Genomic DNA, 15,042 nt, shown 5'->3' with positions numbered 1-15,042 from the left:
TCCCCTTTTCCCCAGACTTTCAGTGGCCTTTGAAGATCTCCTCCTCCTCCTCCTCCTCCTCTTTATCTCCATCCAGAGCCAGGATTAGACCCTGCATTCAGACCTGTTACAATGCAGCTTGTATCCCGGTCCCTCGGGAGCAGAGGGCTCATCCCGCCCGGCTGAAGGCAGTTTCTTTGGCATGCTTTGTAATGCGATACGCCAGGCTGGTATCTGGCGCTCTAGTCCTGAGTTGCCACAGCATTGATTTGGCATCTCATTCTCAGCCTCATTATCTTTATTTAATTAGCACACGGCCCTTCTGGGGGTTGTGCTGCTTCCCACACGCTCCCTGCCATGCAGAGCTGCAGAGGCAGCTCTTGTAGGACGAAGAGGAGCTGCTGGCCAGGGAGGGGGATGAAGGCTTCCGCATGCCGCCACAGGCAGGGGTGCGCTGCCGTTGCCCCCTCACACCCTGAGCCCTGCAGCTCCCAGGGTTCAGCCTTTCCACCGGCACCAGCCCTTCTCCTTTTGGTTTGCAAGCACCCAAACCGTTCAGGGGATCTGGTGTCAAGGCACTCCCCACATTGCGCAGACAGGCAGTGGGAATTTCTTTTGAGCAGTGCAGGGCTTCCAGCACACGGCAGCTCAACATGCAGCACCTGCTTGAAAATGCTTCCAGGCATGTGCTCCCCACACCAGATTTGCCAGGGTTTGCACCCCTCGTGTCGCTGGCTTCACCCAAGGGCAGAAAGGTGTGGAGTCTGGCTGGCCTCTGTGCTAAGGCTGGCAGCGAGCCCCCTCCTCACATGGCCCTTGATGCCCGTGAGGGGATCCTGGAGAGGGGTTGTGGTGCCCCCAGAGCCTCGCTCAAGAGGGGGCTTAGGCTGTATGGTGCAGTCAGTGGACGCCCAAACTGTAAAAGCACCTGGGAAGACCGTGCAGTGTGACACCGTGCTCTCCTCGGATCCATTCCTCAGCTTTTTTGATGTCCCTTTTCTGATGGCACCAGGTGCTGTATGTTTGAGCTCAGTCAATAGGTGATAGCAGGTCAGGCTGGGGCCAAAATCTGAATTTCTGAAAAATAAATTTCCCTTGCAATCAGTGACTAATGGAAACATCACCCTGAATGGGGAAAAAAAAAAAAATGCCAAGCAAGCATTGCACTTGCCAACTGTTTGCAGCTTTGCATTGCAACATGGGCTTGCTGCATGAAACCCAGGAAGTGAAACTGCCTGCTATTAATTGCCTGGGCTTCCAGATCAAAGGCAGCTCAGCAGCGCGGGCAGGGGAGGGATGCAGGTTTGCAGCCAGACAGCTCCACAATGGGTTACTTGTAACACGGTCGAGGAAATCTGCCCCTGCCGTCCTGCCTGTGACCTGCTGTGGCTCCAGAGGCAGTTTTGCTTATTGAAAACTTTTTTTTTTTCCCATTTGGAAAAAAAAAAAAAAAACTGTTTCCCGCCTGTTCTTTGGATACCACTGTTCAAACCCCCGAGGACTCTTTCCCTTCCCTGCTGTTCAAATTCACTCCATTCACTTTTGGACTGCACTAGTGTGAAATATTTCCACCCAAAGGTGATATTTTTTATTTTTTTTTTTATATCAAGTGCCGTTTAAGAGAGACTTAAAAACAGAGTTACCGCCTCAGCTGTAGCCAGGCTGTTGCTTCCACGGCTCTAATCCATCTGCAGCCGCTTACGAAAGCGGGAAGGGAGTGAGCCGTGCAGGTTCGTAAAGCGCAGATTGTCCCAGGCAAACTCGATTGCTGCCTTTAAAGAAATTACAGGGTTGCTGGACAAAAGGATGTGATCGGTTTAATTTATCTAGGCTCAAGTGAGGCGTGATGCTTCAGTCCTACAGGAGAAATAGCTGGAAGGATGCTGCCCGAGCTGGAATAGCATTGTGTGGATAGGAGAGCAGTTGAGACCTGAAACGGGATAGTTTGGGGCTGGTATTTCGCGATGCGCTATGGGCTATCCCTCCTCCCTTTCCCAAGGGAGGGGACCCCGAAGTTTTGTGCATGCACACAGGGTTCGTTGCTGCTTGTCCACATCCCATGCAATAATGGAGGCTGCCTGCGGGATGAGTCACTGCTCTCTGCTGCTGCCAGGAGGATTTTATTTCAGTGTTTTTTTCAGCTCACTCCCTTGGACTTTATTCACTGGGGTGGGGATTGTATTTGGGAAGAGTGCCGTCCTCTTCCCTTAGCCCTGTGCTGCAGCTCTGTGAGGCAGGATCAGGCCCCAGAGGTGGGTGACTGATGAAAATGCCGGAGAGGCTGGCAGAAGCAGCCAGATGGCCGGCGGTGGGTGCTGTGCCAGGTGTGCGATGCCCCATAGAGGGTGCAGGGGCAGTTTTGCAGCAGCCCCAGGGCTGCGTTACTGTCCCATTCCGTCCCGCATGCCACATAAATCCCCTCCGCAGCCGATCCCTGCTGTCAGGTCAGGCTGCACCTCCCTCCCATCAAACCAGCAGCTCTTCTTCAGGCCAGGGAGCTCTGCTTCGGTTCTCTGACCTGTTATCCTGTGGCTGTCAGTGACTGTCATGTTCTCCCCAGAGGTGACCGCAGCCCAGCACCAGGAGATGTGATCTGTATGTGGAGGTTCAGGGTTGTTATTTTATTTGAGGACACTTCAGCAGGAAAAGCACTTATGCAAACCTCTCGGTGGGGAGAGGGGAGCCTGGGTCCCTGGCTCTGGCTAGATAGAGTCATGCTACTGCTCTGGAGCTCCCGGGCTTGTTCCCGACATGCTGGCCAACACAGTGGTTGTTGTACAGGCAGTTTCTTGCAGAGAGGAGATGACACAGCGGCTTATCCACTGGGGACCTGGGATCAGCTTTCAGCTCAGTTACAGCCTTCAAATGTGGCGGCTGAGAGCTGTCATGCTGCCACCGAGGTCTTTACGCTCTGATTTATTAAGCAGAGTTGGAAACTTAAACACTGGAGTGCATCTGGGCCTCAGTCCCTCTCCTGCTTAACAGGGCTGGGATGTGGCTCAGCCCCCTCTGCCAGGGTGGCGTGAGGGTGCAAATAAATAACCTTCATCCCTTGTGCCTGCTCTGGGCACTCCTGCGGGATGGCAGGCAGCTGCCCAAGGCTCTGCCAGTTCCTTCTATGTCCAGGAGCGTGGGAGGTCACTGTCCCCTCTGTGCCCATAACCCACCAGGCACCAGCTGGCACTGAGCATGCAGGAAGCCAAGCACCATCATCCCTCCTGCACCCTTTGCAGAGCACCTCACTGCCCTGGCTGCCGTGCTGTGCTTGGGCTGTCGGCTTCTCACAAGCTCTGGTTGCTCCAGCTTCGCTCTCCCCTCAACAAGCCTGTTATTTCAGGGGGGTTTGTCCCTGATGGGTCTGGGCTCCTGTCCATAACCAAAGCATGTTTGGCAGCTTTCTGAGCCCAGAGCGTTCCTGTCCAAGAGGTTTCAGTCATCTCTCATTCCTCAGCAATCTGGTTCCTTATGTGTGAATCTGCATCCACCCAGTTTGAACCGCCCGGGACTCTGGCTGGGGTGGGTCTGCCTGTGCCAAGGCTGCTCTGCTACCCCTGGGCATCTGCTGTCCACGTCTTTGCATTCCGTGGTAGTGAGGGCAGCCTGGGCTGGGGGGACAGGAGCCCTGGACCTGCTGGCCAGGGGCTTCCATCACTTGCAGAGGAGCAGGTCTGTGCACTCCTTTGCCCTCCAGCCTGCATAGTCGGGATGGGCTAGCTTTCATTTCCAAAGGGAAGGCCCAGAGGCTGGGTGAACTTGGGTCAAGGAGCTGGAGCGAATTGAGCCATGTGGCTGGTCCTGTTTTGACCAAAGAATAGTCTCCTTGCTGGAACGTTCGCACCCTGGGAGCAGGAAGCAGCTCCTGCCGCCCATCTGGGCAGGGGGATGGAGAGCACAAAGTCCTCAGGTCCCCTCCTCGGCAGCAGGGTGCCTCCCTACCGCAGCGGGGCTGCTCGCATGTCCCCCTGCCCAGCAGCACCGCAATGAAGCGGGGCTCATCCCCTAGGGCTGCTGCTACTCGGTGCCTGGGCAAACCAGGGGGCCAGGACAGCACCCCCCAGATGTCTGCAGGTCCCTGTGGGGCCAGCCCAGCAGCGTGTGAGTCAGCAGCGCTCCACACCCCACGCGTGGGGCTGCAACCAGCCAGAAAACCTCCACGGAGGATGTAGGATATGCCTCATAGGAGGAAACTTCTGCTTGCCACAGCCCAGTGAAGCACCAGGAAACCTCCCCCTGTTTACGAGGTGATGTGCGACAGGCATGAGAGGTGGGACAGGGCTGGTGGGAGGGTTACACACCCTCGGGAGCTGCCCTAGCCCTGGTGAAGTGAGGATGATGTGCCTTCCTTTGGGGCCATCGGTGCTGATGCTGCCCTGGCTGTGACAAACACGGTGATGCCAAAGCAGAGCCGTGCCAGAGGGTCTCTCGCCGCTTCATCCGCTACGAGTGCAGAGCACAAGACCCACTTCTCTGGGGCAACACTGCAATAAATAAGGCTATTTCAAGGTGTGGGTCAGGTTCCCGAGGCTGCTCTGCTCTTCAACTCAAGTGCTGTTAATCCTTTCATATGCCCCTCGCTACAACTAAACACCCGGCGGTGCCAACTGGGCCGGATCCCAGGACTTGTGGCTCCTCGAAGGACCCTGAACGGAAGCGGGGGGAGGAGATGGCAGCGATGTTGAAGCAGCTCTTTAGCCAAGGACCTGCAGGAATGTTTTAATCTCGCTCAGTGCTCCACTTGAGCTGGCCCCAGGAGGTGCCACCACCCCTGGGGCTGAGAAGTGGCTGAAGAGCCCAAGGCAGAAGGTTTGGGGCTGAGTGGCTGCATTTTGGGCGACAGAGGCCTCTCACAGGGGCTGCTGCGGGCAGGGCTGAGGGTTCCTTTCCTTCCCAGCCTTATTTCCCCAGAGAATGGGGTGCTGGCCCTATGGAGGGTGCTGGGCCTGGAAGACAGCTGGGGAGGTGCAGTGAAGAAACAAAACTGAGGGTGTGCTCTCCTGGCTGAAACTGCCCTGAGCCCCACACTGCTGGTGGTGACCAGCTCTTTCCCATCTCTGACTGCCCCGGCTCTGCTGCTGGAGCACAGCTGCCCCGGGGCAGAGCTGTGCCTGCGCTAGCGAGTGCCCCTGCCCTGTGCTGGCAGCCTGCTCTTGCCCACCCTGCCTGGCCAGGGGCATTGCGTTCCTGGGCACAGCTGACAGCGATGGAAAGGCTTGTAGGTGGCCTGTGGTCCTCAAGCCACTGATTGGGGAGGTCTGGCAGGGCAGCAAAGAAACATCTGCCCAGCCTTGGAGGGGGTAGTGGATGTTTTCTGGGTGCACTTAATAACTCGAGTTGTTTTCCCTTTCCCCAGCATGTGGCCCAGGAACCTTCAAGTCTAAGCAGGGGGAAGGTCCCTGCTCTCCCTGCCCTCCCAACAGCCGGACCACCTCTGGAGCAGCTACAGTCTGCACTTGTCGAAATGGCTTTTTCCGGGCAGATACGGACCCTGCAGACAGTGCCTGCACCAGTGAGTCCTGCCCTGGGTGATGAGGGGAGGGGAGCTGTGGAGGTGGTGGGGGTCCATATCTGGGGCAGGGGGAGTGTGCTGTGCCTGCGACAGAGGTGAGCCAGGCATGGAGGCACACCATCCCTGACCACCTCATTCCCCCCGCAGGCGTCCCCTCTGCCCCCCGCAGTGTCATCTCCAATGTGAATGAGACATCACTGGTGCTGGAGTGGAGCGAGCCACAGGACACGGGCGGCCGGGATGACCTGCTCTACAACGTCATCTGCAAGAAGTGCAGCGTTGAGCGGCGCCTGTGCACCCGCTGTGATGACAACGTGGAGTTCGTGCCGCGCCAACTTGGCCTCACTGAGCGTCGCATCTACATCAGCAACCTGATGGCCCATACCCAGTACACCTTTGAGATCCAGGCTGTGAACGGCATCTCCAACAAGAGCCCCTACCCTCCTCATTTTGCCTCTGTCAACATCACCACCAACCAGGCAGGTCAGTGGAGCTGCCAGAGAGCAGGAGCTAGCTCTCCGCTGCAGAGCGGAGTGGGGATTTCTTGCTGACAGCCTTGGAGGCTGCAGTCCTTTGTGCTGCCGCGTTACTGGCTCTCTGCGCCTGCATCTAATCCCCTGGGTAAATTCTCTCCGTTTAACGCGTGTCCCTGGAGGAGATGAGATCAGAACACGTGCAAGCAGAGAAGGGCAGGGTTGGCAGATGCTCCGGAGAGCTCTGGATCTTCTAGACCTACCCAAGAGACGTTGTGCCTGCTGTGAAGGGAGGAGGAAGGAAATGAGATTTCTCCCCTGTGGGCCTGGGAAGGCTCAGCACCAGCCCAAATCTTCGCAGCCAGCCGAGTGCTCTGCCATTCCCTCCTTCCTCCCACTCTGGCCTGGCTCCAGCATGCTGGTAATCTCCAGCCGCCGTGCTCTGATCTGATTTCATGGGTCTCGTTGGTGGGGTGGTGCACGGAGCTCCTGGGGAGTGGAGGGGAGGGAGCCCCAGTTTGGGCTGGCAGGGCCCTTTCCCAGGCCAGGTTGCAGCTAGACGTGGGGTGAAATGTTACCTTGGTGCTATTTCTGAGGCTCCCCCTGGGTCCCTCGTCACCTTAAGTGCAAGATGTTGAGATCGCACCTCCCCGTGGAGACTTGTGGGAGGCCAGTGGTAAAGCTGTTCCGTGCCTTTCCACAGAGGTTATACGAGGAGATCCCAGGCAGAGAGCCCCCTACACTGGTGCAGGATGGTGGAGAGGGAAGCCTGGCACAGATGGCTCATTCCTCCTCTGTCCTCTTTCCTAGCCCCGTCTCCCGTGCCTACGATGCACCTGCACAGCAGCACTGGGAACAGCATGACGCTGTCGTGGACTCCCCCAGAGAGACCGAATGGCATCATTCTTGACTATGAGATCAAGTACTCGGAGAAGGTAAAGCAGGAGGCTGAGCAGCCTTTTCCCTCCTCCAGCCCTTCCGGCTGGCTGTCAGCACCATGGCAAAGGGGGGTCCCTGTGCAGATAGTGCTTGGGGGATGTGGGAGCCAGCAACAGGGGGATTGCTTCACAACGGTGACACCCACGTGTCTCCCCTACAGCAAGGCCAGAGCGATGGCATTGCCAACACAGTCACCAGCCAGAAGAACTCAGTGCGGCTGGACGGGCTGAAGGCCAACGCTCGGTACATGGTGCAGGTCCGGGCACGCACAGTGGCTGGCTATGGCCGCTACAGCCTCCCCATGGAGTTTCAGACAACTGCAGAGGACGGTAGGTACCAGGACTGGGCTGCCTCCATCTCCCAGCCCTCCTGTGCTTGCTCCTTCCTCTGCTTGACTTTGATTCCTGCCTCCCCCTCTGTCAGGCTCCACCAGCAAGACTTTCCAGGAGTTGCCTCTGATCGTGGGTTCGGCCACTGCGGGGCTGCTATTCGTCATCGTTGTGGTGATCATCGCTATCGTCTGCTTCAGGTACTGGGGGGTCAGCACTGGGTTTGGGCATTGCTCGCATCTGCCCCAGAGCTTTGCCCCGTGCCTGTGGGTAGAGCTCTGACAGCTCCAGACTGAGAGCGAAGGACTGGACCTGCTGCACGTGGGTACCAGAGCATGGGTCCTGTGGGAGGACTGTGCATCCCTGCTTCCCCAGCACCAGCTGGGGCTCTGCCCAGGCTCCTGCCGTCCTCTCTCAGCACAACTAGGCCATCTTCTCCCATTGCACGGGGGGTGGAGGGGTGGCTCTGCTTGCAGGCTGCCAGAGGGGAAGCTTTCTGGCATGGGCTGTCTGTGCTGGGATTTGGAAGCTGGCAGTGAATGTCTTTGCCCCATCAGGAAAGGGATGGTTACTGAACACCTCCTCTCGTCTCCTTTGGGCAGGAAGCAACGCAACAGCACGGACCCCGAGTACACGGAGAAGCTGCAGCAATATGGTGAGTGTGAGAGCCCAGCAAGTGGGCTCTGCCTGCCCTCTCCCAATTCCTGCCCTGTGCGCAAGTGAAGGGGCAGCCTTCGCCAGCCAGGGACCAGGAGGGATGGGCTGACAGCCAGCCAACCTGGCTTGGCATCTGTCACCCATGTTGCATCCCTCCTGGTGATGATTCCTCTGCCTTTGCAGTCACCCCTGGGATGAAGGTCTACATTGATCCCTTCACCTATGAGGACCCCAATGAAGCTGTCCGGGAATTTGCCAAAGAGATTGACATCTCCTGTGTCAAAATTGAGGAGGTCATTGGAGCAGGCAAGTCCCAGGCCTGGGCACAGCAGCTACTGAGACTGCTGCCCTGTCACATGGCTCACTGTGCCACCCCTTTCTCCCTTTCCCCACCACAGGGGAGTTTGGTGAGGTGTGCCGCGGGCGTCTGAAGCTGCCTGGCCGCCGTGAGATCTTTGTGGCAATCAAGACACTGAAGGTGGGCTACACAGAGCGGCAGCGGCGGGACTTCCTGAGCGAGGCCAGCATCATGGGCCAGTTTGACCACCCCAACATCATCCACCTGGAGGGTGTGGTGACCAAGAGCCGCCCCGTCATGATCATCACTGAGTTCATGGAGAACTGCGCGCTTGACTCCTTCCTCCGGGTGAGTGTCCATCCCCTCCTGCCCTGGGCTGGGGGCTGCAGCACATGAAGGATGGCAGCTCTGAGCCCTCTCTGTGTAGTGCTGGCATCCCCAGAGCCAAGCTGTACGTAGGCATTGTGGGGTGGGGGAAGAGGGGTGGCTGTAGGGAGGAGGTGGTAGCACGTTGGGATCCTTCCCCAATCCTTTTGGGGTGTTGCAAACCCCTCTGATCTCTCCTCTGGCAGCTGAACGATGGGCAGTTCACAGTCATTCAGCTGGTGGGAATGCTGCGAGGCATCGCCGCTGGCATGAAGTACCTTTCAGAGATGAACTATGTGCACCGGGATCTGGCTGCCCGCAACATCCTGGTCAACAGCAACTTGGTCTGCAAAGTGTCCGACTTCGGGCTGTCTCGCTTTCTGGAGGATGACCCAGCTGACCCCACCTACACCAGCTCCCTGGTATGGAACGCTCTGGGGGGATCCACCAATCTGGGGATGGGGGAGACACCTCAGGTATGCGCTAAATAATGGAGCTGTGTATCTGTGCAGGGGGGCAAGATCCCAATCAGATGGACAGCTCCTGAGGCCATTGCCTACCGCAAATTCACTTCAGCCAGTGACGTGTGGAGCTATGGCATTGTCATGTGGGAAGTGATGTCCTACGGGGAGCGACCTTACTGGGACATGTCCAACCAGGACGTAAGTGCTCCCTGGGGAGCGGGGAGCTGTGGGTTGCCTGTGGGAGCATACATGGCTCACAGCCTGCCTCTGCACGTCTCTCTGCAGGTGATCAACGCCGTGGAGCAGGATTACCGCCTGCCACCTCCCATGGACTGCCCCACAGCGCTGCACCAGCTGATGCTGGACTGCTGGGTGCGGGACCGCAACCTGCGGCCCAAGTTTGCACAGATCGTCAATACACTAGACAAGCTCATCCGCAATGCTGCCAGCCTGAAAGTCATCGCCAGCGTCCAGTCTGGGTCAGTGGCATCACCACCTCCAGCCAGGGCTTCGCCCAAGCTCAGGAAATACTAGAGTGGTTGGGACTGAAGATGTGGGAGGGCAGAGATAAGAAATCTCCCCTGCTTCCAGTTACACCTCTCTGTCCCCTGCTCCCTGTGACATGTGTCTCTCTTGCCCTTTAGCATCTCCCAGCCACTCCTGGACCGCACCGTCCCGGATTACACCACCTTCACCACCGTGGGAGACTGGCTGGATGCCATCAAAATGGGACGGTACAAGGAGAATTTTGTCAATGCCGGCTTTGCCTCCTTCGACCTGGTGGCGCAAATGACTGCGGAGTAAGTCCCTGTTTGCAGGGGAGGGAGAAGGCTGGGGCTGCTGCATGTTGTTCCTTGTCCCTCGCCTTTCTGGCCACCAGCTCCTCCTGTGGAGGGCTTAGTTGTGCATGGGGTTTTCGCAAGTGAGTTAAGATCTGGGATGCCGTGTTCACTCCCTTGTGGAGTTAGAGGGACACTGGAGCTTGGCAGAGGGCTGTAATGAAGATGGATGGGTCCCTTGGCAGCAGCTAGTTGGGGCAGGGCCATGTGCTGGTATTGCTGCTAGCAGGGGGCTGAGTCTTCACCTTCTTCTTGCAGAGACCTGCTGAGGATAGGGGTGACGCTAGCAGGGCACCAGAAGAAGATTCTGAGCAGCATTCAGGACATGAGGCTGCAGATGAACCAGACACTCCCAGTGCAGGTTTGACCACAGGGGACTCTGCATTGGAACGGACCGAGGGAACCTGCCAACCAGGTTCAGTTTGCGGTGCAGCCCGGCTTCCCGTTTCCCCCTTCACACGGCGCTCCTCTGCCTCGGACGGTCGCCTGGGACGGGACAGGACGGGCCGCCCTTCCCTGGATCAGAGGCACTCGTGCCGAGAGGGAGCCCAGCTTTTCGTCCTGTGTCCTGGAGCGGCGAGGCAGCAACGCATCTTCATATTGAAGATGGATTATGGGACAGAGATGGCACATCCCGCTTCCCGCCCTGTCTCGGTGCTCATCGGTTTGAAGAGTTGTTCTGCTTCTTGGATTTCTTTTCACCCAATTTTCCCCCCAAGTCCTCACTTCCCCCCCCGTCCTCGAGGCCACAGACTGTTGACCCGTTTGCTGAGTCTGTCAGACATGTCCGAAGCCTTCCCTAACTCTGATCCCTGCGTGGAAGCAGCCGGGGGAGGCCGAGTCGGCGACAGGGCCGGTGCCATTGGCCCCAGACAATCACTCCTCCAGCCCTGGCGGCCCCTCCGCCCGAGGGTCTGCACTGGAACATGTCCAAAGGGAAGGCTTCGCTCCCTTTCTTGGCTTTGCACGCCAGAACCCGAACCCAATTTACTATGCAGGGAGTTAGGAAAAAAAAGAAAAAAAAAAAAAAGAAAAAAAAAGAGATTTATTAAAAAAAAAAAAAAGAGGGAGCAGAAAGGGGAGGGAGGGGGACCAGGCGCCCAGCTCCGCATCTCTTACCCTCTTGGTTCTCCTGGCCGGCTCTGGACTGCAGAGCGAGGCCGTCAGCACGTTTGCACAGGGACCCTCTGCCCCCGGACCCACGGCAGCCGCGCTCCCCACGAGGGGCCGGAGAGCGGGGCTGGGGCGGGGGCTGCGCCAGGGGCGAGGCCCGGCCTCCCCCAGCCTCCTCTTTTATGCAGAAGGAGCGGGTGCCGCCGGCGCGGCCACCCCGCTCCTGACACACGCTGTGATTGCTGCCAAAAGACTCACCTTTCCCTGAGGATTCACTGCAGCCCGGTTCCTCCAAGCCGAGGGAGAGACTCCCAGCGTGCCTGAGTGTGCGTGAGTGTGTGCATGCGTGCGTGGGTGTGTGCTGGCCGGCAGGACTGTGTGAGGCAATGGGCAGAATAAAGGCAATAAGAATTTTACTGGAGTTTCCTTTGCTCGATCGCGCTCTCACTGGATGGGCCCAGCTGCCTGTGGCTTTGCTGCCCACCAGAGTCGTCCTCCTCTTCCTGGCCAGCCCCAGGCTGGCTCTCAGCCCCTTTCTGCTCCCGCTTTCTCTTGCTGTCGTGTACCCAAGTGGTCCCGCGGGGTCAGGCCAGGCAGTGGTGCTGTGCCCACCCTGCAGTGCCTGGGCACCCGGCACGTGCCCCTCTGCGGGTGCGTAGGGTGGAGGGTTTGAGTCCCAGCGAGGGCAGAGCCAGCTGTGAAACTCCATCTAATGCACTCAGAGATGCTCATCTTTTTTCCCCACCCCCATCGCCTCCCTGAGTCAAGCTGGAACTGTGGGAACCGAACCCGGTGTGCGAAGAGTGGGGGAGCAGCTGTGCTCACTGCCCGCCCCAGGGCCGGGGTGTCCCCATGTCCCCACAGCCCCAGGGCTTCTCCCCAGAGTGCAGGTCCTCTGCTCTCCCCAGGCAGGAGCATTGCAGCAGCCAAGGGCACCCCTGGACCACTGGCCTCGTTCCTCTTCTCCATGAATTGGCAGCTACTGAGCCGGGTGGGAGCGTGCCAAGGCAGCCGGCCCAGCTGCAGGCAAGGTAACCCCCTAGGGGCTGCTGTCCCTGGGAGAGCGGGACTGGGGGTCTCTGTGCCCTCAGCCCAGGGGGAATTGCTCCCTAGTAGCTAAGTGGGACCCCCGGTCGCTCATGCTGGCAGTTTTTGGGTCCTAACATCCCCGTGGCTGCAGCACACCCAGTGGGCTCACTTACAGGGGTGCTTTGCTGGCGGTACGGAGGGGCAAGTGGGTGCTCCCCAAAATGAGGGGGTGCACCCCTGTGCTCCACCCTGCTCCCCTCCTCCCCAGGCTGACCTAGCAGGTGCTATTTTTTCCCTTTCCTTGAAATTCGCCTGCCCTTGGGTTTCTCATTAACCCCGTCCTTCTCCCCAGGGAACAGTAAACAAGTCTGGGATGGCAGCTGGCAGCAGGTCCTGCGCCCGGGGACGGGCCGCGCGCACCCGCCATCCTCCGCTACGGGATGTGTTGGGGATGCGGCTGCCAGCGGCACCACAGCCCGGTTCTGCTGGTGTTTCCCATCCCTGCCTGCTCCAGCTTGCCCCCCACCCTGGATGCTCCTTGCCCCCCGCCATGGTGGGACCCCAAACAGCAGTGCTGGGCAGACCTCTTCCCTCTGCCAGGTCAGGCAAAGCAACCTGGGCTTGTGAGGCTTTTAAGAGCAGACAGCCAAATATATGCCAGAACCCATTTTTGGCTTTCAACTGCCTTCAGTACCCCAGCCTGAAGCACTGGTGGTCTCAGGGGCTGCCCCTGCCACCCTTGCTCCCCCTGTCCCTGCTGCTGCAAGGTTTGGGGTCCCACCCATCCCACTGCATCCCCAACATGCCCACCTCAACCCTCCACCCTGGCCTGGCTTTGCTTTGGGGGAGGTCTGCTCATTTTAAACAGCAAACCCACAACCAACCCCTTCTCCCAGCCTCCTCCATGCCCACCCTGCTTCCATGGGGCAGGACGCAGCATCTCCCAGCCTCGGCCCCAGGTCTCCCCCAGCCTCGTGCCCCCCTCCCACTGCCTGGTTTGCACCCAGGGCTGCACCCAGCGGCTCTTCACGTGCCATACCTGCCACCTCCCTCTGCATACAGATGTGTACAGGGGGAAAGTCGTGTTCAATTGTGAAAGAAAAGCAACAGTGAAAAACAGCAGCAAGGGAAATTAATGCGAGCGTGCATTTGTAAAAATATTTTTTAACGGAAAGACTTTTTTTCAATTAAATTATTTAAGGAATTTTATGGAGGTCTGCAGTGCCTGCGTGGTTCTTGGGGTGGCTCTGGGTGGTGGGCAGCCCTGCTCTGGGGGGGGGTGGGTATGTGTGGGTGCTTGTGTGTGTAAAAGTGGGTCCGTGGCAGCAAGCGGGAGGCACTTGGCCCCATGCGGGCACAAGCCTTGCGCGAGCCTCCCCACTCCCAGGGCAGCCGGTGGGCAAGAAACTTTGGGGGGCTGAGGGGAGCAGGTGACGCTCCCCGAGCCACCAGCCCTTGGGTGACACTATGGGGATGTCCTGGGGTGGTGAGGATGGGATGGGGTGGCCCTTGGGGACTGTGGTGACCAGACTGGGATTGGGGGGGTAAGGGGGGGGGGGCGGGGCGGGGGGAGGCAAGACCTGCCTGCACCCTGCACTTCCCCCCTCCCAGCCCATGCAAAAGAGCCTTTTGTGCTGCTGGGTTTTTCCCCCCCTTTTAATTCCTAACCAAGAGATTAAGGGAAGACAAAGGCTACGATTGTTCCCGCTCTGCAGAGAGCTGGAAAGTTCGGGGAGGGGGGGACCGTCCCTTTCCAGACAGGCCCAGAGGAGGGGGATGCATGCCCCAGGTGGAGGGGCCGGGATGGGGGTGACACCCTGGGAGTGGGCAGAGGGGGGGTCCCAGGGGCACGACTGGGGTGAAGGCAGGCCGCGTGCTAAGAGGAGACCCTGCTGGGGTGGGCCGGGGGCTCAGGGCTCTGGCGGGGGGCTGGGCAGCACGCTGCAGCTGAGGACGAGGAGGAAGGCTGGGGATGATGGGTTGGCCGGCTCGTCGGCTGCTTGGCGTTTTCCCTGCTAACTCTTGGCTGACACCTCGATGACTTGGCAGGGAGAGGATCCCGCAGCCCAGTCAGCCGCCTGGGGCCGGCACAGCTGGAAGGGATCACGGCTCAGCACGGCTCGGCTCAGCACAGCACAGCCGTGCCCCAGCGGGCCAGCCTGGGGCACAGGGCAGCGGCAGCACTGGCACCCCCACGGCCCCCACCATGCCTCATCCCCACTGCCATCCTGCGTCCATGGGCATCGCCAGCGTGGCTGTGCTGGGGACCACATCCTCACCTGTGCTCAGCCAGGGTGGGATGGACGCCAGCCAGGCGGGTCCTGGCCACAGCCAGGGCCATGCTGTGGCCCAGGGAAGGGGCTGTCCCCACAGCACAAGGGCCAGGACCCAGCGAGTTTTCCCATGCTCGCAGGGAGCTGCGAGACACCCACGAACGCCCCGGCTCTGCTCCTTCTGTTTCCCGTTAAGATTATTTATTGGTAATTTTTAAGACCACTTACAGACTCTGTTCACGTGCCAGGACCCTACGCGGCTTTTTCCCAGGGCTTTTTTTTTTTATTAAAAAAAAAAAAAAGATTTTTTTTAAATAATTTTCTTCCCACTCCTTCCTTCCAGTCTTCTTTGGTAGCTGGTGGGGGGCTTGCACATGGTGCAACGCCCGTCCTTGACTGCCACCACAGCCCATCCTCCCTGCACACGGCTGCCGGGGCTGCATCCTTGCCCCCTCAAGCAGGGCTGGTGTCCCTACAGGGGGACCATGGGGGACATGACCACCCCTGAGCAGTGCCCAGCATCCCTGCACAAGGAGCTGCCAGCCAGCCTGGGATGCTCCCAAAAAGGGGATCGAAGGGCTGGGGGCCGGGGGACTGCCTTGGGGAACAGGAGGCAGCTCTCCCCCAGATGCCTGGGAGCTGACATCGTCTTTGGCAGCATGCAGCCAGCGAGCAAACGAGTCCGCATTAATCACCCTGCGCCTGCCTTCCTTGTTCGAGGAGCAGAATCTGACCCGATGCTGGACTGGGAGGCAAAAAACAGCTTTGTGTTATTAA

General features: G+C 58.8%; 1 protein-coding gene across 2 annotated transcripts in view; it reads left to right on the top strand.

Moving 5' to 3' along the window:
• The window catches only part of EPHB3 (EPH receptor B3), a 28,254-nt gene extending 16,875 nt beyond the window's left edge, over nucleotides 1-11,379 (top strand). Inside the window, exons 4-16 of one of the 2 annotated variants that reach the window (XM_055817406.1) lie at nucleotides 5,330-5,485; nucleotides 5,633-5,968; nucleotides 6,769-6,893; nucleotides 7,058-7,226; nucleotides 7,321-7,426; nucleotides 7,829-7,881; nucleotides 8,067-8,189; nucleotides 8,282-8,529; nucleotides 8,754-8,969; nucleotides 9,060-9,209; nucleotides 9,297-9,490; nucleotides 9,656-9,811; nucleotides 10,109-11,379. In XM_055817406.1, the coding sequence (XP_055673381.1) occupies nucleotides 5,330-5,485; nucleotides 5,633-5,968; nucleotides 6,769-6,893; nucleotides 7,058-7,226; nucleotides 7,321-7,426; nucleotides 7,829-7,881; nucleotides 8,067-8,189; nucleotides 8,282-8,529; nucleotides 8,754-8,969; nucleotides 9,060-9,209; nucleotides 9,297-9,490; nucleotides 9,656-9,811; nucleotides 10,109-10,217 (2,141 nt within the window). In that variant the 3' untranslated portion in view covers nucleotides 10,218-11,379. Of the gene's footprint in view, nucleotides 1-5,329; nucleotides 5,486-5,632; nucleotides 5,969-6,768; nucleotides 6,894-7,057; nucleotides 7,227-7,320; nucleotides 7,427-7,783; nucleotides 7,882-8,066; nucleotides 8,190-8,281; nucleotides 8,530-8,753; nucleotides 8,970-9,059; nucleotides 9,210-9,296; nucleotides 9,491-9,655; nucleotides 9,812-10,108 lie in introns of both variants that reach the window. The other variant, XM_055817405.1, reaches the window with a different exon arrangement.
• Nucleotides 11,380-15,042: the final 3,663 nt, after the last annotated feature.

This window comes from Falco peregrinus, chromosome 12 (assembly GCF_023634155.1).
Source record: "Falco peregrinus isolate bFalPer1 chromosome 12, bFalPer1.pri, whole genome shotgun sequence".
Lineage (NCBI taxonomy): Eukaryota > Metazoa > Chordata > Aves > Falconiformes > Falconidae > Falco > Falco peregrinus.
The sequence above is the reverse complement of the archived record's forward strand: the minus strand, read 5'-3'. Positions and strand labels throughout refer to the sequence as shown.